The sequence below is a fragment of the Mya arenaria genome, chromosome 11, assembly GCF_026914265.1.
Source record: "Mya arenaria isolate MELC-2E11 chromosome 11, ASM2691426v1".
NCBI classification, from domain to species: Eukaryota; Metazoa; Mollusca; class Bivalvia; order Myida; family Myidae; genus Mya; species Mya arenaria.
This window is the reverse complement of record NC_069132.1, coordinates 45,838,000-45,862,196: the sequence shown is the minus strand read 5'-3', so window position 1 is coordinate 45,862,196 and position 24,197 is coordinate 45,838,000. Positions and strand designations below refer to the sequence as shown.

The following is a 24,197-nucleotide window of genomic DNA, read 5'->3' as shown; positions in this document are numbered from 1 at the left end:
TTCGTCGGAACTTGATACACATGTTACGGATGTATATAGCAAGGTGCATAACTCTGACTTTTAAAACTATTAAGTTATACGCCTTGTTCAACTGAAAAACATGAACAGATGAGCGATGGCATTTGCTCCAAAGTGCTCTTGTTTTTCTGAAAGTTTGACAGCTAGATATTGACCACAGTGGTCATAAAATAATTCATTTTTTTAAATCAACTATAAAACTTTGAGAATAATTATTTCATCGTTATGATCATCCATTTTCATATTTATTTCAGATTCAACAATTTGTTTAGAATTCCTCTTTTCTAAGATGCATGGTTGTGTACCTGGCGTATATTATTAGTATATTTTTGGTAAAAGTATAGTACATTTTTGTATGGTGAAATTTTAGTGGTGTGGATAATGTATTTGCTTGTGTAAATGCTCTGGAGAAAATTTCATGTGTAGGTTTTTTTTTTTAAACTTGACTCGCAAAATATCAATCACTTAAAAGAAGGAAGAATTTTTCTACTTCATCTTGTCCGTTTTTCTGAGAAAATTTCGGAAGGCACAGTGTCACAGCCTAAAATTGTGTTGTGTTTTCAACTGCTCTGAGTGCATTTATTTAATATTGGCCATTATAATAACAATGAATTGTTAAAGTTATTAAAAGGAAACATAAGTACAAATGTTTACAATAGGCTATAGGCACATGAGTAGCAAGACAGGTAACTCTAGCTGTAATCAATATGGAGTTACACCCTTGACGGTCTGAAATAAGGGTTGCACATTGATATTTGATAAAAATGCACTTATGTTGATGATAAAAGTTTTTTACAAGTCTGTGAAAATGTGAGTCAAAATTTATTTGCTAATACGCAAAAGGTAGTTTAAGGTAGTTTTTGAAATGGGGAAAGGGTTAGTTATTTAGCATAATAATAGAATAGCTATTTTTGTTTTACAGCGGGTATTTATTCCCAATGTATGCTGGAAAACCATCTATTGACAGACACGAGACGACTTTTAGAGCATTTACGGTATGTGGAAAAGAGTTACAGAAGCTGCATGTTACCGTTATATATCTAGAGCTATGCATTTTGGTTCCTGTTGTTGTAGTCATCATCATTTCTTATCATTTCATTCCCATATAACTGTTGTTGTTGCAAGATATATAGATTTTGTTGGTTGTTAGTTGTGGCAGGACGCTTTTGTTCTAAGGTTGTGGTCATTCATTTTGTTTTAAGTTTTGGTGTGGTCAAATGTTGTAAATTGTGATTTTTAATTATTTTTTATTTTTTATTGTGTCCCAACTGAGAAAACAAAGTAAACATACTGATTCATCATCATTCTTTCACAAACATATTATTTGAATTGATTTAGCTGTTATCTGTAATGTTTTGTTTTAATACGCTTGTATACTGGTATCATGGTACTTTATACAAAAAAAATCTTTGAAAATAACTATATTCAAAATATTTTTTCTATTTGCACGCTGCATGCTAGTAACACAATTCTCTAGTAGTTTTCACTATTAATTAAATAATTATTCTTCGATATCTTCAATGATTTAAGTTATTTTGACACATTCAATGCACATTTCAGGCATACAACCTGTATCACTATTAAACAAAGCACATGCTAGCTGCAGTTATTAACTAGTTTGAACGTTACAGAGACCCCAACAAAACATCAATGACTTTGATGCGCATGAAGTCAAATCACGCTATTTCATAGCCTTGTTTTCAAAATGGTACGACATGATGTATTATGATGTTGTACATATCGTCGAAGCGCTCCATTTCATAACGTTTGTCTTCATTTGTGGTTCAATGTGACATCATAGAAGTCATAAAAGAGGACCTTTTCAAAACATCTTTAATAGTGGTACTCAGCATTCTTTGACATTGCGTAACATAAACACACCCATATCAAAAAAATCATCCGTGAGGCGTTAATTGGATTAAACAGCTACACCTGTTGAGACCAAAAGGAATACTGGTTACCTTGACAATTACGGTACTAATGCAGACGACATTATGAAATTACACTATTTGACTTGGTAATTAAGGACATTGACCACATTGAAGTCACCTCTAGGTTATTTTCGCTGTAACATTGAACATATTTTTTACCGTGTTTTGTTGAATAATAATTATAAAGGGCTATGAGAGAAATATTTATTAAATGTGTTAAAATAATCATATAAATTTTATGATATGGATAAATTTCACCAATAAACTGCCTCAACAATATAATTAAAGAAAAATATAGCCACAATTCCTGTTTAAAAGCATTATTTATAGACCTAAGACTGCTTCAAGTTTTTGCTAGTAAATCTTGACGCAAATATAGGGCTTAATTTTAAAGGCCTATATTTTACAAGTTTAAGTGCCAACAGAACCATAAATCAACTTAAAACACATTTTCTGATGTTACTGCAGAAATACTTGAGAAAATCTGCAGAATTTGCGTTGCTGAGCACTTTGCTTTTTTGCATTGAGCATGTCATGCTATGATCAAATCATTCCAGCAAATAGCTAACGGCAAAATTCTCCAATTCTCACTCAGTTATTTATTTTCTGGCACCTTTTTTGCTAGTTTTCTTACCCACATTTATTATCTAAGAATAAACTTTGTTAATTGGATTTCTTAATTGGAATCAGTTCTTAGGAAACAAGATCCATCTGGTTTACTGTCTAACTTGCATGAACATCTTGATCAAGTTATTACTTCACACCTAAGGCTGATCTTTGATTAAACAATTATGATAACAAGAAAAGTATGTGAGTTTTTCTACTGATTTATGTCACACTTGTGCTGTATCCATTTTGTTTTCTGGAATTTCTTTTGAACATGAATCACTGTTAGTGTTATGTTTAAGTGATGTATTATTTTGTTTTTTGAAATTTGGCCTTAAATATCGCACCATGCATTTTGAATTTGAACACATTATTTTTTATTCATTGCACAATTAATCATAACATATATCGTTTTCATGTCTTTTGTAATGTAAACCTGTTGTATCGACATAATTGTTGTAATTATTTATTGTTTTTTAATATGTTTTAAGAATTATAATTTGTTAAACAACATTTTATTCATCCATCATTTAGAAAAAGAAAGAAAGAAAAAAGGATTTTACTGTAATAGATGGCCCTTATTGGCTAATACAACATGATTTACTGACCAATCAGAATGATGTTCTATAATATAGCAAGTCAATCACATACCTTTATTTTACAGACATCTGAGGAAATGACACTTATAGGTAATGAGAGATATTGTAAACTATATTTTTTCCTGCTATCAATTCAAGTTTGATTGATATAAAACTCTATATATCACCATTTTGTAATATTTATCTGACCTTTTGTCACCTCTCTTTTCTGTTTTTTCTTTCCTGGATTGTTGAAGATTTGATTGCTTAAATATTTATTCAGAGTTATGTATTGAAGGATTCTGTACAATTTTTGATGTTCATTTAAAAAACATATGTTGATTCTGTAAGAAATTTATTTATTTGCATTCTATTTTGAGGCATTTATTGAAGCTGAGCAATTTGACCGTGAGCACCAAAATTGAATATTTCACTTGTGCACTGCTTAATGATAGCTTTTGGTGGAAATATATTGCGACTTTACACTGATTGTCCTCGATATGTTCTTTGCATAATAAGTTAAATGAAACTTGCTGGAATTTGGTCTGTTTATTGTAGAAGGTCAATGGCAAATAAGGTCAATAAAATAGTCAAATGTGAACCAAGGTCAAGGTCAAACAAGGTCAATAAAATAGTCAAATGTAAACCAAGATCAGGGACAATCAAGGTCAATAAATTAGTCAAATGTGAACCAAGGTCAAGGTCAATAAAATAGTCAAATGTAAACCAAGGTCAAGTTCAATCAAGGTCAATAAAATAGTCAAATCTAAAACAAGGTCAAGGTCAATCAGTTTGATAAAGATGGGATTAAATAATAGAAATAATAAAATGCAAACCAATTATATGTAACTGTACTGGTTCATTTAAATTCTCAAATCATTATCAGTATTCTCTTTCCAAATAAAATATTTACGATTGTCTGCTATGATAAGTTCAAACCAGGATAGGAAAAAGATGGAATGTTATATTAAAAAATCTCTATTACAAATCTGATATATAGCCACCTAGGTAGAAAACTCAATATTTGTAATAAAACTGTACACATTAATTTTGTTTGAAATAAAACTTTTAAAATTCATTACTTAGATAAGTTTTATCTTTCAAAGTTGAATCAATTTTGACAGTTAAAACTTTTGATGGAATCTACAGTTCACAGTGATTTAGATATTTTTAGACTTTTATTTGATGTTATTTATTAATATTTAGTGAGATAAGTTTTAAGAGGATCTATCTCAGAATATTTTTTCTTTAAATCCTATCTGGCAAAGTCAAATACAATATTTTGAGAAAAAGGTTAACCTCACTAGAATTTTTTTCGGACCAAATTCTATTGTAAACTGTAACATTTAAAGCATTATATTTTCTACATATTTAGGTGACCATGGATTTTTTTCATGTTATTGACTTAACTAAATTTTGTATAAATTAATAAAAAATACATAAAATATTGGTCTTCATAAATATCGTCCTGCAAGGTCACAGTGTGCGCACCTTGTTTTAATTAAAATGATTGATGTACTATAGGGAACCAGGTGTCTGATAGCTTATTAGAAAGATTCCTTTTTTCTTATAAAAATATTGAATGTTTTTGTAACCCTTCCTGAAAAAAGTGTAAAATTAGTGTAAGATAAAAAAAATCAATGATTAATATCCAGGAGTAGACCAGAAAACCTGCAAGCTATTCTGAATAAGCTTTGCATAGATGATCAAGTTCTGAATTTATGGAATTGCAAAAATATGTGAATAAATATTCGATGTTTACTCTGTGTTCCCAAAGATTCATCTTTTATTTGGTCGTTTTCCTGTGAAAGATTGATTATATTAAGGAACTGTTTGTTGATTTTAAGGCTTGCGGAGACATTTCGGAGTCTGCAAGATAGTTAAAGAAGTCATGATTGTTTTTGTTAACCTGGACTTGTTGTAATGGTTAGCATTGTTCTTTGCTAGGGGAATGAACGTTTCTTCCAAGTTCCATCACTTAACTTTTTGATTAACATTTCTCAGGAAAAAAAATCAGTTGTTCTGAAAGAATATAAAGCATTTTTTTAGACTGACTCAGGTGTGTTTATCAATCGCTGTTGAAAGATTTTCTGTGTATTTATTTCCTACGAAAATTGATTATTGATTGTTGTGTTTTAAGCATTAAGTCAGAACTTAAACAAAATACTGAAAATAATGGGAGAATTTCTATAAATTCCACTGTTGCACATTTGCACCGAGATTACATCTAATGCCTGGAATATTTTTGCAGACTTCAATGAAATATTTAATTGTCAATCAAATTTTGGTTCAATAAATTCCATGAATATCAATTCAATCTGCTTTCTGTCATAGTCGCTTGCATGTATAAGTAATTTTTCATGTTCATAAATATCTCTACATTTCCGCTGTTAAGTTTGATAAGAAAAAGCTGCATAAGATTCATTGCAAATGTTATCATTTTTCAGTTAAAAAAATCAGAAAAAAATCTCCCATTTAAGACTTTCCATGGAATAAAAATTGTGTCAACGACTTTTCTCCTAATCAGCTTTTATTCTCTAAGAGTATTCTTGCGGGAAATGCTGTTTTTTTTCAGAGTATTCTTTTAGAAAAGGCTTATGTAGAGAGGAAGGAAATACACTATTACATAGGAGCCCTAGATGGACTGATTTTAATCTGTCTGACAAATTAGTAATAGTATAATGTGTCCTTAACATTCACCCTAGCATGATGGATACCATTTGCCTTTTGCAATGAAATATATGGGCATTTATGATCTTATTTAATTACACGAAAATGCTCTCAAATGAAATTCATTTCGTATGTAATCATCTCAGTTGATGACTGTAACGTAGAAATTAAAGTTTCATGATGCATTACCAAGCCATTGTTCATTAAATGGGAACAATTTCATTCACATTTGCATTTTAAAGTAGGTAAAGCACACATTTTCGTAAAACATGTACTCCAGGGTGCAGTTTCAACTCAAGATATTTAAATAATAAATGGGAAAGCGTTGTTTATGTTGCAGTAGTTCTTCCCAAATGAAAAATAAAACCTCCTTTTCTGTTCTAGCCCGACATGCATCAACTTGGTAATAAAGACATTGACACTTCTGTTTGGAATTGCACTCACATTTACTATTCAATATGTAATAACCCTTGCAATTAAAATATTTTAACCCGGAGTCGCAGCATATTATAGGTTTTCAGGAGTGTGCAGCTAGACCAGAATTGATGAGCAGTTTGCTAGATTTTTTAATGCAGGATGCGCTTAGGTCCACTCAAAATATCTTTTAGAAAAAACACAAGCAACAAACAAAAAAAAAACGTAAGAAAAAAAGCCTGGCTAATATTCTTACCTGAAGTATATACCCCCATTACTCCTTCAGTTTTTATAATGGACTTTTCTAAATGAACATTTTTGAAATCATGTGCAGGCCTGGGCCTAAGGTGCCTACATGGAGCCTAAAGTGCCTTAACATTGAGCAACACCAGTGTTGTTTTAGGGAAATTATATATATATATAGGCAATTGATATTCATAGAACTTCTCAAACATTAGGCACTGAGCATAGCCTAAATGCACCTAAATATGACAATGATCATAATGCACAGGATGCACCCAAATATGGCAATGATCAGAATGCACAGGATGCACCCAAATATGGCAATGATCAGAATGCGTCTTTGTAAAATCATCCTTTTCAGAATCAAGAGTATTAGGAGGTGGTGTCCCTCAAGGATCCGTGTTAGGGCCTCTACTTTTTCTTATCTATGTATATGACATAGCAGATTCTCTACTAAGCATAATTCGTCTTTTCGCAGACGACAGTTCTTTAGCTGTTTCCTCCCGTGACGTAAATATGATAGAAGACACAATAAACCACGATCTAAATTCAATCTTAGCATGGTCTAAACAATGGTTGGTTAACTTTAATCCCGCTAAAACAGAAGCTATGTTTCTGTCAAAGAAATGCTCCAAAACTTCTTTTCGATAACACCGTTGTTCAGTTTGTTGATCACCACAAGCATCTCGGCTTAACACTCAGTAACGATGGGTCTTGGCACCAACATATCACTAATATCATCGCAACAGCATCAAAAATTCTTGGAACAATGAAAATGATGAAATTCAAACTACACAGAAAAACACTTAACCACATATACTTATCATATCTCCGTCCGCATCTAGAATACGGATCACTTCTATGAGATAATTGTGCCCAATTCGAAAAAGATACACTAGACAAAATACAATATGAGGCTGCTCGCGTAGTTACCGGTCTTACACGATCCGTATCAAGAATCAATCTACTAAAAGAAATTGGCTGGGTGTCCCTTACGGATAGAAGAACAATTCAAAAGCTGACATTAGTATATAAATACAAACACAACATGTTACCACCTTATCTCGAACAATTATTTCCTCCAAGTGTGCAAGCTTTTAGTAACAACACGTACTATTAACGAAACTCTGATAACTTTCAAACATTACCTAGAAGAACTCAAATTTATGCACAGTCTATACTTCCATCCACATTGAGGATGTGGAACGATCTTGACAACTCAATTAAAAATGCAGTATTATTGCCCGCGTTTAAAGGTAAAATGAAATCTATGTATACTGTTCCCAAAGTCCCTACATTTTATATCGAAGGCGAAAGATCCGCTTCAGTCCATCATGCTCGAATGCGTAACAATTGCAGCAACTTAAATTCTGATCTTTACAATAATCATATCGCAACGTCTCCTAACTGTGTTTGTGATACTGAAATCGAAGATGCTGAACACCTTTTTTTTCAAATGTAGTCGTTTTACTACACAAAGACGTCAGTTATTCTTTCAGACTATGCAATATCACCCACTGAGTGCCTATAAATTACTACACGGCTACAGTAATTTAAGTGACGAACAGAATTCATATATTTTTCAAAAAGTGCATACATATATTGTTGCATCTAAAAGATTTAAGACAACTGAAGTTCAATAGGATGCCTGTCTACTAAACACTTGTAGGTTTAGCCAAAGTGGACTTGGCGACAACGAATTCGTTTCAGATACCATTTCTCTTCCTATCTTTCTCCCTCTTTCTCTCTCTCTCTCTCTTTTCCGCTTACCTATTTCTTAAACCAATCTCGTACTTATTCGAACTTTAAATATAGAACCACTATAATTTACTTATGTATTCACATGCATATAGACATTGTCATAACTTTTCAATTTTAACGATTGTCTGACACATTTTGGGGAGGGCCATTTTCTAATGTTGTCATAACCTGTGGCCCAACCCAATTGTACAATAATATTGTTTGTTGAATATATGTATACCCCGTGTGTTTATTATTTACAATAAAATACGATTGAACTATCATAATGCACTGGATGCACCCAAATATGGCCATGATCATAATTGATGGGGTGCACTCAAATATGGCAATGATCATAACGCATAGAATGCACCCAAATATGGCAATGATCATAACGCACAGAATGCACCCAAATAAGGCAATGATCATTATGGACGGGATGCACCCAAATATGGCAATGATTATAATGCACTGGATGCACCCAAATATGGCCATGATCATAATGGACGGGGTGCACCCAAATATGGCAATGATCATAATGCATAGAATGCACCCAAATATGGCAGTGATCATAACACACAGAATGCACCCAAATATGGCAATGATCATAATGCACAGGATGCACCCAAATATGGCAATGATCATAATGCACAGGATGCACCCAAATATGGCAATGATCATAATGCACAGGATGCACCCACATGACAATGATCATAATGCACAGGATGCACCCAAATATGGCAATGATCATAATGCACAGGATGCACCCAAATATGACAATGATCATTACACACAGGATGCACCCAAATATGACATTGATCATAACGCACAGGATGCACCAAAATATGACAATAATCATAATGGACGAGGTGCACCCATATATGGCAATGATCATAATGGACAGGGTGCACCCAAACAGAGCAATGATCATAATGAACATGTCATGCACCCAAATTTGGCAATGAGAATGATGGACAGGGTGCACCCAAATATGGTTAATAATAAACATATTGAACACCACAGGATGCATTAAAATATGGCTTTGAGCATAATGGACGGAATGCACACAAATATGGTATGAATGCTATGATAGAGAGTAGTATTGATAACACAAATATGGCATACTGCACAGAGGCATTTTAACCGACTTAAATAGTACTGTGGACATTAAGGACAAGGAGTGGTCTAAATAAATCCCAAATATGACAATGAACATAATGGACAGGTAGAAGCCTAAATGCACCATGAACATATTGGACAGGTAGAAGCCTAAATTCACCATGAACATATTAAACAGGTAGAAGCCTAAATGCACCATGAACCAAAGGGACAGGTACTGAAGCCTAAATGCACCATGAACATATTGGACAGGTAGAAGCCTAAATTCACCATGAACAAAATGGACAGGTAGAAGCCTAAATGCACCATGAACCAAAGGGACAGGTACTGAAGCCTAAATGCACCATGAACATTATGGACAGGTAGCAGCCTAAATGCACCATGAACATATTGGACAGGTAGCAGCCTAAATTCACCTTGAACATAATGGACAGGTAGAAGCCTAAATGCACCATGAACATATTGGACAGGTAGAAGCCTAAATGCACCATGAACATATTGGACAAGTAGAAGCCTAAATGCACAATGAACATAATGGACAGGTAGAAGCCTAAATGCACCATGAACATATTGGACAGGTAGAAGCCTAAATTCACCATGAACATATTGGACAGGTAGAAGCCTAAATGCACCATGAACATATTGGACAGGTAGAAGCCTAAATGCACCATGAACATATTGGACAGGTAGAAGCCTAAATGCACCATGAACAAAATGGACAGGTAGAAGTCTAAATGCACCATGAACATATTGGACAGGTAGAAGCTGGAATGCACCATGAACATATTGGACATGTAGCAGCCTGAATGCACCATGAACATAATGGACAGGTAGCAGCCTAAATTCACCATGAACATAATGGACAGGTAGAAGCCTAAATGCACCATGAACCAAAGGGACAGGTACTGAAGCCTAAATGCACCATGAACATTATGGACAGGTAGCAGCCTAAATGCACCATGAACATATTGGACAGGTAGCAGCCTAAATTCACCATGAACATATTGGACAGGTAGCAGCCTAAATGCACCATGAACAAAATGGACAGGTAGAAGCCTAAATGCACCATGAACATAATGGACAGGTAGAAGCCTAAATGCACAATGAACATAATGGACAGGTAGAAGCCTAAATGCATCATGAATGTAATGGACAGGTACATAATGGTCAAGTACCAGCCGCCTAAATGCACTCAAGTTTATTAACATTATTGACAGGGAAAAGCCTAAATGCATCCACATATGGCTTATAATGAAGATAATTGACAGAGATAAAAAAAACTTTAATACAGCCAAATGAAGTTATAGCTATGAAAAAAATATGAGAATGGGCAGGAAGTTACTTAAAGCTTCAATGTATTTACCGATATGGCAATGAACATAATAATATTGGTCGAGACTGAATATGGCAGTGAATAAAAATAAAGTGATTGTGAGAAGTTAAAAAAAACCGTTTCATTTTCCAAATTTTCACTGTACCAGACAGGCTAATATATTATAATGGCCAGCCATTTGTAATGTTGTGGTGTTCTGTTCGGCTATAATGGCCATTTGAAGTGACGTTTTTTCAAACAAATATAGATTAATTTTTCTATTCTCACATCATTCTGCTATTGATCTAAAACAATATGTAGATGGTGTTCTTAGCTGGCTCTTTGATGTGGAACATTAGAATAATCATTTCAATCATAATATCATCCGCAGATGGTTATATCATGCCAGCTTTTCTTTGCAAAGACATTACTTCTTTCATGTTTAGAAAGTTCAGTTGTATTGTAATTTAATAAGTAAATTTCACTATGTTGTCTGTTTTATTAAGTGTTATTATGTTCGGTTTCCATTGTTTCTGTATTTGGAATTTGCGATATGCAATGACTAAATTCATTGATCCTGCAGAATGTTATAAGAATTGAGTTGCTTTGAATATTTCAGTCTCATTCAGTAATTGACATGACACTAAATTGGATTAAGATGACCCTTGATAATTACCTTCTTTGTTTAACAAAGATTTTATTGAAACCAGCTTAGTCCACAGCCATGTGTTTGTCATGGGAAATCATGTGACCAGTAGATCTCTCCATTGGTTTAACAGTTATGAATATTCATATCAGAGTGCTTCTGTGTCATTTCAATTAAGAACGTAAGTTTGACTTAAAAAAATCCGTTTATCAACAATTTGTGTATGTGACTATTGTTCGCAAATAAACTCAGTTAAACAAAGTATGCCATTTTTACACTGAAGAGAAGACTCGATTTGTAATGCCAAAATAACAGCATTGAACGATTAGTTGCAGCATCTCTTCTGTTTGCACATTCTTTATATAAGTGTTATCTAAATCTATGATTCAATTGGCTGGTTGAAGCTAAACCAGTGCAAAATCATCGTCCACTTGATATGTAAAAATATAATATGTCAATCGCTGAGAGTCATGCAGGTTGTGATTTGTGACTTTGAAATGCAATCGCTGAGAATTGTGCATGTAGTTTGTGACTTTGAATTGTAATTGCTACGAGTCGTGCGTGCAGTATGTGAATTTGAAGTGCAATCGCTGAGAGTCATGCAGTATGTGATTTTGAAGTGTAAAGTCAATCGACAGGAAAGAGACGTTTGCATTTGATTTGAAATACACTTGTTGGATCCGGGCGGAGTGATAGCCACTATCAATCAATTCTTCAAAGCCTTTAAATCGAAATTAATTTGCAAACAATAGTGTGTATGTATCATATCATAACTGATTCTACAATCATATTTTGCTGTTGGCTTTCATCATTCAATCAGTTCTCCATTTGTAATGCCGGCAACTAAAACATTATCGCTGCTGATATGTTTAAAGAAGGCACCTGAGTAAAATTTAAGTTGATTAAAGTGGTTAATGCGTTTTGCTAGGAAAAGCCCTATGGTGCTATTGATATTAATGGTTTAACCTAATAGGTTGGGAAAATAGACAGGGGTTAATGAATGAAGCCATAGAGTCTTTTTACTTTTTGACACGTTTTTATTAAGTCTAATGTTTTTCAGTTTAAAAACAAGGTTTTAACTAATGTTATGTTGTTACGTTTTTTATGTATAGCATGTGAGCTAATGGGGAACAAATCGTGCGTCCAAGAAGCCATCTTTCTTCAAAATCAAATTTGGTTATCCATTACAGCATACATGAGAAGATGGAAGAATTAAGAGTATGAGGAATGTTAAGTGACAGAATATTTAATAGATGTATTTTGAATACCATCCTCGATATATTCATATAATGTGATGTCATTGTTTGTTATTTATCATGATGTCATTGCTGGAAGAATTACTATGATTGAGAAAAATATTGGTGAATATCATGTTATAATGTTGTTTAAAACTGAATGCATTAGATTACCCATAAAAAATTAGTAAACACTATCACCTTACCTGAATTTCTCAAAATATCTTAAGCATATTTCTGTTGAACTGTTTACTGTCTGATTAGCCAAACTTCTCGTTTGAGCTTGATTCTACAAAACAAAAAGAAGTTTGTGATTATTTCAAATGATTTGCTTCAACAGCCTCAAATCTCTTTGAAAGGAAAACATTTCTCATTTTATACCACAACACAAATAGTAAGCTAAGCTTGAGCCTGTTATAAGGGACTTAAAACAAACGTTCCAGAAATAAGATATTGACAAAGTTGCTCAAATTAATATTTTGTTTGTTTATTTCAGTGGCGTGGTTTAATCTTGACCCGTCCACAGCTCATCGTGACATCATCATTTCCAACGACAATCTAACAGCAACATGCAACAGTTTCGAGCATCGCGTCATACTAGGCAGTACGGGTTTTTCCAAAGGCGTCCACTATTGGGAAGTGACCATCGACCGATTCGAGAGCAACACCGATCCTGCTGTTGGCATTGCGAGATTCGATGTTGGGAAGGATCATATGCTTGGTGGGTAATATTCTGTGTTATAGTTAATAGTTTCAAACTAGCCAATCAAAGCCAAGTATTTCATGCATGGTAAAGATAGTGGCATACATGATTCTTTCAATATATTTATAAGGCGGTGACATCATTATTACTTAATGATTTATTTACCTGAATTTTAACGATAAACTATTAAATGGTTATAGTATACGTAATACAAATTAAGACAACTATCTCAAGCAATTGCTTAGGCTCCCTTTGAATAATTGAACTTGTTTAATTAGTAATACATGAAAGAATGTAGAAAGAGGTGTTTGATCGAAGTAACACAGAACCACATGCAGACAAGTGCAATAACACTATTGGGGCATGACATTATATATAAGAAATCATAGGGCCAACTTGATGAGTTCTGGCATAATGGTGATGACATGAAGATCTTGTTACCCTGACTGCAAAATGTGATATGGCATGCCTAAAAAGAAAATATGCGATGAAATAAAATTACCCATCACGACGGCCTGACAGGGAGTCGAACCAGCCTTCACTACGGTTATCATACCCAGCTGAGAAAATGACACAGACTTTACCAATTAATTTGACTAAAATAAACATGAATAAGATCACACAAACGCCTATGGTTAAAAAAAAATATTTTCAATGAAATGAATATAAAATTAAATAAGTTTGGTGCTCATTGACCAATCCATTGTACCATGCTCATACCTTTGTTTGCAAGGAGACAGTGAAAGAGAATGGGTCCTACAAATGTCTGTAGAACAAGTTAAATCTGACAGAAATTTAAATAAGCTATTTTTAGAAGGATAATGCAACTTTTTAATTATCATGTATGTGGTGTCTGCTTACTTCACCGAATATCATTATGTTGCAATGACATTTTCAGAAGGTTCATTTAATATACATATAGTTTCCCATAAGGAGTAAGCCATATAATTTTTCTCCGAGGCAACCAAAAGAATCAAATTTGGCAACAAAAACTGATTACATAAGCTCAGCTTATTGAATTGGTATGTAATACCTAGTTTCATCTTACTGTTTTATGAAGATTTAGGACTCACTTCTAAAAGTACAGACTGACGTTGTAAAGTGCAGACTGTCACACATCAGGAGATAAAACCAGTCAATAACAGGATTATGTCCAGCAATTTATTTTCTGAAATTCTCGTTACTTTGTCCTCTGAAAAGTTAAATACTGAAATTTCCTACATTCACATCACCCCTCCGACAAAAGGAGACATACTGTTTTAATCATTATTCTTACTTCTATTGCAAAAACAACAACTCGTCTTATCAGCTTATAAAAGCATGATCATAATGCCTTTTTGCAATAAAGAGACAATCAATATGCACCAACTCGAAAGCGATTTTGAGGAGTAAATTTTTGGCACTTCAAAGCGTAATTTCAGGCTACAATTTAATTGAGTGTTGATTTGAAACAAATGCACTGCACATGCATGGATTCCTTTGTGGGTGTATGAGCCGGCCCCTTTGCAGTAAGTTTCTTGTTGATCGCAGAACTCAATGATACTGTGGTAGGAGTTCTCTGATGTGTGAAGTCCATTGACAGACTTTAGATGTTGCACTTGATTCGGAATTCACTTGGTGTTCGTGGGCGGAGCAAAAGTCGTAAACAATCAATGCTCCAAGATCTTCAAATGCTAAGTTCATTTGCAAACAGTAGTATTCTTCTTCCTTCTCTTTCTTAAACCAAGTTTTGTGCAGAGCAGAACTTAGAAACCACTTGAAGGAAGGGATTGAAAACTTGGAACTTAAGGATAGATGGCAATTTGAAATTATGCAATCAATGTACAAATTATAACTCTCAGGCCTTAATGTGCAAAGTTATCTCCCCTTGACAAACAGTTAATCCAAAACTATTCAAATCAAACGAATAAGTGTTAAACTAAAACTATTCAAATCAACTGAATAAGTGTTAATCTAAAACTATTCAAATCAAATGAATTAGTTAAAACTTGTTTAATAGGATTTTTTTACTTTTAAATGAAGTCCAGATGGTTAGAATGGAAACTACTTGTCTGACTAAGAATTACATCAATTTGTTTGCACATTCCAGGTTTGCATGAACTGATTTTTTTTTAAATGCCTACATCGTTGTTGATGCATAAAGGTTCTGCAATAACATGAAACAAGCATGGATCATAATAAAATTTTCTGTTTGTATTTAAAATAGCATAAAACAAACCCAAATTGTTGCAAAACGTTCTCAATGATGACAATTAATGTTGTTATGAGTCTTTTCACACCTGGCTACCACCTGCTAATGCAGATAAGGTGAAACTTGCCCAAGAATCTCCACATTAAGATTAAAAGAGTAGTCAAGGGAGGTAATAGGGGATTTAAATTTTGATTAATTGTTTATCCCACCCACGTTTATTGAAAGTTCAAAGAAAAAAAGACATACCGACAAGTGAGGCTTTGTTTTTAGGAAATATTAAACGTATGAGAAACGATTGAACGTTTCGATTATCTGAAGCTGTGTTTAGCCAGACTAGTATAAAAAGTGCTCATGTATATAAACATGAGTTGGTGAATTTGAACAAAAAATGAGTCAAAAAGTAAACTTACTTTTACAGTGAGAAATACATGAATGTATAATAATTAAGTATTTCATTAACAATTAGCCAACTTAGTGTTTACGCTCATGTCTCCACAATTAGGACCGCCTGAGACAGATTCTGATTGAATCACTTACATTTTTAAGCTTCGAAGCAAAAAGACTGCCAAAGTTCCATTTTGTTATTATGCTGGCTAGTATAGTAATGTTGGCACCCTTACTGAGTTGGTTTTTATCTATTTTTGCTTTAGTAAAGTAAAATGAACAATAACAGTATTACATAATCATGAGTTCAGCATTTCATACAATGTAGTATTCAACTAAGTAATAGGAAGTGAAGTAACATTTTAATAATTAAGAATGGGCGGAGTTAGAGTAGTGAACAAGCCCTTCTTTATTATTAAAATATTACTTCAGGTCATCCTACTGTCTTAGAATACTACCTCATTGACTGACAATTGTCAATGCAAAATCTGACGCAGGTATTGTGTAGCAGATGAGTGGCAGTAGGCGGACCTTTGAGTGTTTAACACTCGTGAAAGTTGAAATTCAGTATGAAACAGCCTAGAACTTAATGATTGCCTATTTGCAATTTCATTGGCTGCAAATGTAGGTTGTTTTCAAAGATATGTTTTAGCAAACATTGGTTAATGATAAATTATGGTTCGTGATTTAGAATTTTACTTACTTTTTATTTATTGCTTAAGTCTTCATAAGTCATCACGGAAATGCACATGAAATTAAGTAAACGTGTTATTTATGACCTGTTAGGCCTCCTAAATCTTTCTCCTGTAGAGAAATATTATTGCGGAAAATTAAGCTGTTTGTAAAATGGGTTTTGGCACTAATTATTTATCTTTTTTTCCAAAGTGTATCACCACTGCTTTTGCAATAGTTAATCTTTTGAAGTCTTTTACACTTACATATTGGTGTGCAAATGTATTATATGATCGTAAAATTTAAATTGCTTCCGGATAGAAAATTGAAAATGCATAATTTCTTTAATTTTTATTTTATTGTCAGCAATTTAAGACCTGCAGTTTCACTACAAAAAAAAGTATAATTTATGCACACGTGATGCATAGAATATCTTTTCAGCTGGAATAATAACTGAAAATAGGATTTAATTATTACAGGGACCCTCTCATAGATTGTCAAATAGAGCTTTTGAGAAATAATGGTAAAGAACCTACCCCAATGCATAAATAGCTGATTTACTGATTATAGCTTTGTCAAGCTAAGTTTGTCTAATTAAGCCAGGTAACACCTGATGCAGGAAATGTCTGTAATGTCCTATGCTGATTAGGTTTGCCAGAAAATTGATATTTTTCTTATCAAGATTAACATTATTCTGAAAAAAAATTGTTTTCATGGATTTATTTTATGGATAAAACATTTTTATGTTAATCAATTAGAGTGTCCCTTTAAGTATGGCAAAACATGATAAGGCAGCTGAGAGCACCACCTTGTTCCCCATTGGCTAGAATTTCGCTGCCTTGCAGATAGCATTTTTTTAATGTGGTCATAACATAGAAAATCTACATAAAAAATTAACTTTAAACACAACATCAACATGTCTTAAGGCAGAGCAGAGTGATATATCCTCTGTTGGTTAATAATTTTCTTTTTTTAAACGAGGAAGTGCTTTTCCCAGCGCTATGCCTATAAATAGAGCATTTTGCCCCAGCCTGGTCATTCTTTATTATCCAGATTTTTAAAAAAGTATCTCTCAATGTTGATTCTGTCTGAGGATGCTATCAAATCAATAACTTGTCATTGTTCAAAAATATGATAACCTGTAATTAGGCTCTGTATTTTTCTAGCTATTTGACTCCTATTAATATCGGCTAATATCAGCTTCGTTTATCAAACGAGACTAATTAACGAACAAATGGGGCCCCATATGTGACTCATTTATGACCATTTCATAAGGGTGTATGCTCTTTGAATGGTATTGAACTTGTAGCCAAAGTCTGAATCATCAGTGCAACATTATGATCAAGTTTGATGGTGTCTGATTTCAAAGGGATGATTTAATTGTTACTGAATTATATTTTCCTGCATTGGTTGTAATCATATTAAAAAGGAGATGTGCCATTATGTCTGGTAATATTTAGGCTTGTCTGTTTTTGAAGAAAAAAAAAGTTTTTTTTGTGATTATGAGGCAATTTGTTTAAGCCTAATGGTGTCTTTGTCACTGTCAATGGCATTGTTGTGCAATAAATTTAATAACCTTGGTCATAATTATTTAACTTTCATTCGTAGAAAGACCCATAAATCTGGCTTTTAAAAAACTTTCAGTTATGCCCCTTTTCGACTCAGAAAGCACTGTGATTCACTTACTGTAATAGTATATGTTTTAGCTTGTCCATTTCTACGAGAGAAACACTCATTTAATGACATCTTCTTGCAGGGTTCTTGTTTTTGTTATATTTGCATAATATCCATTCAAATACATAGTATGATTCTTAATAGTCAGACTTTTTTTCAAACAGTACTATTCAAAAAATATTTGACTTATAGCATCAGTGAAATTTTGGTCATAATTCAGTGGAAAAATAAAATTTCTAACAATTCTTTTACTAAATTCTTACTGGTATTGTGCTGAAATATTGCTGAAATTTCAGTTCACATTTTCCCTGGGGTAGGGCATAGGTTCTAACATAAGGCTAAGGGTCAGTATTGGGTGTAGGTTTCACTCGTCAAATCTGTCAGCCGCTGTTGGCAGTAGTCTTATCTTTTTCGTAGAAAGTAAACATGTTGCTAAAACCATTCTTTGGTTCATGCTTGATGTGTAAACAAAAACTAAACATGCTATCCCCTTTCAAGTTTATTAATCCATAATAGTTTAGGCTGGTTGAATGACCACCATCTAAGACAGATGTTGCTCAGATGCCGGGGAAATATCTATTGATACAATAGCAAAGGTTTTGTGTATCAAGAGCCATCTTCATCGGTTTTTGCCAACAAGTATGCACTTTTACATTAATTTTACAAAACAATTCATTTTGTAAGTGCTCTTGCTTGTGCTTAATTTAAGCTTGTCTGTTTGTATTGCAGTTGGTTTTTTTTATACACTTTTAAGGGAATGGTGGTGGGGCCCTTTGATAGGGAAAACATAATGTCATTTAGGTAAAAAGGGGAATAATATTAACATGATTTATATAATGTTCAACTTGTTTTCAAATCTTTTATTCAACAAACCTATGGACTAGCACTGTATTGCTGCAAATGCTCAATGTCTCTGCTCCTCCCCCCTAAAAAAATGGGAACTTTTTCAAGAGGTGAAAAGGCGGAAAAAAACCCACTGTATATTGTACGGTAATTATATATAAGAGTTCAATAGAAAATAGCGCAGACGTACTTCCCCCAAAATAGTCAGAATCAATCTATTTAAAAGAAATAAACAGAAAATATTTAAGAATCCTTTACTGTCATTGGCCCACACAAAAATTCAAACACCAAGTATATGCTACATTTTTTGCTACTACCACTAGTTTAACAAATAACCCTTGGTGGAAAAACAGACTGACTGAAATATACTCTTTGACATTCGTCAGAATCAGTTTAAGTAAAATTAATTTAAAGGAAATTCTTGTCATTGGCCAAGGCAAATATGCAACCACCAATAGGCTTTGGTGTTGTTCGATTTGTCCTACAGGTCAGTGTGCGAAACACTTTAACAGAAGTGCAACATGCTTTTGTATAAGTAGAAGTTTCTGTATTGACTTAGACAAGCAACCAAGCAAGTATGGATTCCATTGTTAAATGTCTGGTAATGTGTTTTTTTTCTAAAAAAGCAGTATAATTGGTTGATACCTGCAATATGGTATTATTCTTTCAAAAGGTGAACAAACTTCTTGAATATTTTCAAGGTAATTATAACATTTTTGGAGCAGTTGCATTTTCTCAGTAACAAGAATAAAATCACTCAATTGTCACGGAAGAAAACAGAATACAGACAAAATGGAAACAAAAACTTCTCAAGTTTTCAAAAAGGTGTATTAAGTTCAGACATTATCTGCACCAGCCATCCAAAAAAGTAGTCGGGTTTTTATTGAAAGTCAGAAAAATCAAGGTTAAACAAATATTATTGGACATTAATTTCAACTTGTCTCTAGTGATTTTCTGGCATTTTAACAGACAGACGTGAAACAGAAGATGGAGGAGGATTTTTTTTTTCTTTTCTTTTTATCTCGTATAATAGAGGCCCTTCCTGATTAATTAGTGTATTTAGCTGGTTTATGAAATATCAAAAGTTCATAAACATTTATGATGTCTGGAACTTCCTTTCTTAAAAATGATTGTTACATAGTTCCTGTCTTATTTATGGGCAAAATTGATAGAAAATGTTCCATAGCCAGAAGTTTTAGTTCTAATCATAAAGTATTTTTTCATACAAAAGTTTTTGAGGAGGTCAATGTTTTATGGCTCAATATAATTTTTTTGAACAATATTAAATGAATTTTATGGTTTTTATCGGTGTAAGATTGTAGAAAAAAAAGTTAATTTGAATGCACTGGTGTAGTTCATGTTGGTCTAAATTGGGTTGTAATTGTTGCATAGGAATGTCTAGACATTGACTGATGCGAGCTGCTAATTGATGGAGACTATGTCTAAAAATAAGCCTTGTATTCAGCAGCATGCGCTGACCTCAACCTACATTACCAGTACATGAGATTTTGTTTTTCTGTATTTTCAGGCAAGGACGAAAAAGGCTGGTCCATGTATGTTGACAGCAGTCGGAGCTGGTTCATGCACGCCGACATACACTCAGACCGTACCGACGGCGGAATCAAGCGATCTAGCATTATCGGGGTCTTGCTCGATTTAAAACAAAAGACACTGAGTTTCTTTGTGAACGGGGAGCCTCAAGGCCCGATAGCGTTCTCAAATTTGTGTGGTGTTCTTTTCCCAGCAGTCAGTATCAATCGTAATGTTCAAGTGACACTTCACACTGGACTTACCCCACCCACTGAGGCTAATGACAGCGATGACTCAGCAATTTAGAAAAATATTTTTTGATAAATTGAAACTTGTTGCAATGTTGTTTGTTAGATTATCATTGTTTCTCCGTTCATCTTCTTATATCACCATTGTTCATTATAGTTTTATTAAATCATTCTCATTACATAAGCATCAAAGAGTTTTATTGTTTTTGTTGTATAATTTTAGATATCTTTTTATCATGCTAATGTGCTATTTTATTATGCTATTTTTATGGAAAATGGAATATGGAATTTATTTCATTCAGGTAATAATGGATTTTTCTTGCGATGCCTGCGATTAAAGAAGTAATGAAGTGATTTCATATTTTTTCCATATTATGTAGTTTCTATCACATTTTTATTATTGGAGGAGAAGCGACTATTGCATACAATGTGAAACAATTTTATGGCAGTAAATATGGGTTTTGAATAATGAATTTTTGTCTTAATTAGTAATCTATTTTGGGAAAACATTTTGCCACAGATAAATTATACATAAGTGGTTCATCTGAAAAAAAAATATTTTAGTAAATTTCATTGCCATTTTCATTTTAAGATGATAGCATCTATTAAAATCATTCATTTATATATCATTTGCACTTCAGCTCTTAACATCATTTCTTACAGTCATGTCATCTCGATAAACTATTTTTACATTTTGTCATGTAAAAAACTACATTTTAGCTGTACATATCACGTATTTAACTACCAGAGAACGCGTAGAGATGCCAAATGAAAGTGTAATCATTTTATCATGTGAATCTTCATTTTTTGCTACCATCTTATTTTTGTCACGCAAGTTGCAGATACCTTTTTCTGAAGTGTGAAAGATCAATTTTTTATGAATATATAATTTTTGACAAAAGTGGACTTTTTTGGTAAAAAAAGAGATACTATTATTGTTCAGTTTATTTTCGAAGCGTCTGCCTATGGGCGGAAATTCCAGTGACGTTATATATTTGAGATCTTATGTTTTTCTTTGAGTTATACCCTGGAAGATACCCATGTGTCATCCTTTCTTCTACAATCCAATGAATCATGTATCAGAATGGATCGATCACGGGTTTCTGATAATCCAAGCTCCACATTAAATAATGTATATCTCTATTTAGGGGTGTGGCTGGACTTAATTAACAACACTTATTTAGAATTTAAATATATAGTTAAAATAAATTCTCAGAGACACTTGGCAGACGAAACTGCACTTATAAAATTTATATTTTCCATTGACCTAAGTAAAAGTTAGTGTTTATTTCTTGTGCTGACTTAATTGTTTAGAAGGCTAAACTCTCTTAGAGTTGAGCTCAGATTTAGAGTTGAGCTCAGATTTAGAGTTGAGCTCAGATTTAGAGTTGAGCTCAGATTTAGAGTTGAGCTCAGTATATATATATATTTATCTATTCAAGCCAGAGTGCACACACAAGCTTCTAAATAACCCATTTAATAAAAACAACTTTAATGACTAAATGGAAATTAAATAGTTGTTCATAATCTGCCTTATAGATATTTGATGGTTAGTTTGATCTAAATTTAGATTTCTAAATGATTAAATGTGAATCTGTCAGACGATCCCATTGGTGAACACATGTGGCTGAACACTAAACTGAAAAAAACATTAAAGGATATTATAAATAAAATTTAATAAGTCTGCAGAAATGTCTAAGACATCTGACTTCTGATTTATTTTCTGTTGAATATGATCGTCTGATCTGTTGTTCGTGAGATTTGAGTTTATATAAAACATTTGATATTTGATGTCGAGATGAGAGAAATTGTTTTTTTCTGTACGTCGCCTTTGTTCGTTTATATCCAGACAGTATTTAATTAAAAAAAACAACATTTTTTTTCTTTTACATCATCTCTTCGCTTTGATCTGTAATAAACCACTATTTATATGTTTGTCTAGAGGAGTCTGTAAGAATATGCATCATTATTCATGTATTTATCACTGTTTAGCAAATAGACTGTGAACAGATTTTGACCAATAATAAATGATAAAACTCTAACTACAATGGTGTTGTCTTTTATGCTCTTCAAGCAGTTTAAAGAATTAAAGAAAAGAAAATCACCAGGCCCTAATTTCTGGAAATAACTCCCGACTTCAAGAACGTTGTCTGTGTCTTTTGATGGAGCTATGCTGGAACTGTTGATGTTTGGGTTTACATTGCCTTTTATTTCCACTATTGATGAATTTTGGGACTTTTCATGGAAATTATTTTTTAGTTACGAAATGCAGGCGCGTAGCTGCCTATACACGAGTATGCTGCTGAATCCACATGATTCTGACAAAAAATAAAACAAATCAACCAAAGTTGCAGTAGGCGTACTTGATTACATGATCCTAAACTGCCCTTTTTACAGTATTAAATTAAGCACCCCAGAATGCCCACAATATACCATGGTTTTCAAATTTTTAGAGGGGGCATGCCCCCGGACCCAGTAGCACAATTATGAATCCACATGAATAGGAGGGCTAGCTACGCCCTGAGATAAAGGATAATTGTTGGATTTAGTGTAAGATAGTAATATATTTCTCAGAGTGAGCACCAAAAATTATGTCTTCCCCCATCCGTCAGTCAGTCTGTATGTCACACTTAGTTTCTGCTCAATAACTAAAGAACGCTTGCACCCAGGAACTCAGTCTGTATGTCACACTTTGTTTCTGCTCAATAACTAAAGAACGCTTGCACCCAGGAACTTCATACTTGGTATGCTAGTTAGTCATGACAAGTAGATGACTCCTATTGATTTTAAGATCACTAGGTCAAAGGTCAAGGTCGCCGTGACCTTTAGGTGAAGAAACGGTTTCCGCTCAATAACTAAAGATCCTTTGGGTCCAGGAACTTCATACTTGGTATGCTAGTTGTTCATGACTAGTAGATGACCCCAATTGATTAAGAGATGAAATGGTCAAAGGTCAAGGTTACCTTCAGGCAAAAAACGATATGTTGGCGGTGACCTTAAGCTTAAAAATGGTTTCTGCTCAATAACTAAAGAATGCTTGTACCCAGGAACTTCATGCTTGGTATGCTAGTTGGTCATGTCTAATAGATAACTCCTATTGATTTTGATATCAGTAGGTCAAAGGTCAAGGTCACCGTGACCTTGAGGTGAAGAAACAGTTTCCGCTTAATAACTAAAGAACCCTTGCACCCAGGAACTTCATACTTGGTATGCTAGTTGGTCATGACTAGTAGATGAACCCTATTGATTTTAATATCACTAGGTCAAAGGTCAAGGTCGCCGTGACCTTGAGGTGAAGAAACGGTTTCCGCTCTATAACTAAAGATCCTTTGGGTCCAGGAACTTCATACTTGGAATGCTAGTTGTTCATGGATAGTAGATGACCCCTATTGATTTTGAGATCAAAAGGTCAAAGGTCAAGGTAGCGGTTACCTTCAGGT

General features: G+C 33.5%; 1 protein-coding gene across 3 annotated transcripts in view; it reads left to right on the top strand.

The window, feature by feature from the left end:
• Window positions 1–22,788, top strand: part of LOC128209928 (E3 ubiquitin-protein ligase TRIM9-like) — an 88,943-nt gene extending 66,155 nt beyond the window's left edge. Inside the window, exons 7-9 of one of the 3 annotated variants that reach the window (XM_052914195.1) lie at window positions 941–1,013; window positions 3,220–3,244; window positions 13,009–13,127. In XM_052914195.1, the coding sequence (XP_052770155.1) occupies window positions 941–1,013; window positions 3,220–3,235 (89 nt within the window). In that variant the 3' untranslated portion in view covers window positions 3,236–3,244; window positions 13,009–13,127. Of the gene's footprint in view, window positions 1–940; window positions 1,014–3,219; window positions 3,245–13,008; window positions 13,234–20,507 lie in introns of those variants that run through there. The other 2 variants (XM_052914194.1, XM_052914196.1) reach the window with 2 other exon arrangements.
• The last annotated feature ends 1,409 nt before the right edge of the window (window positions 22,789–24,197 follow it).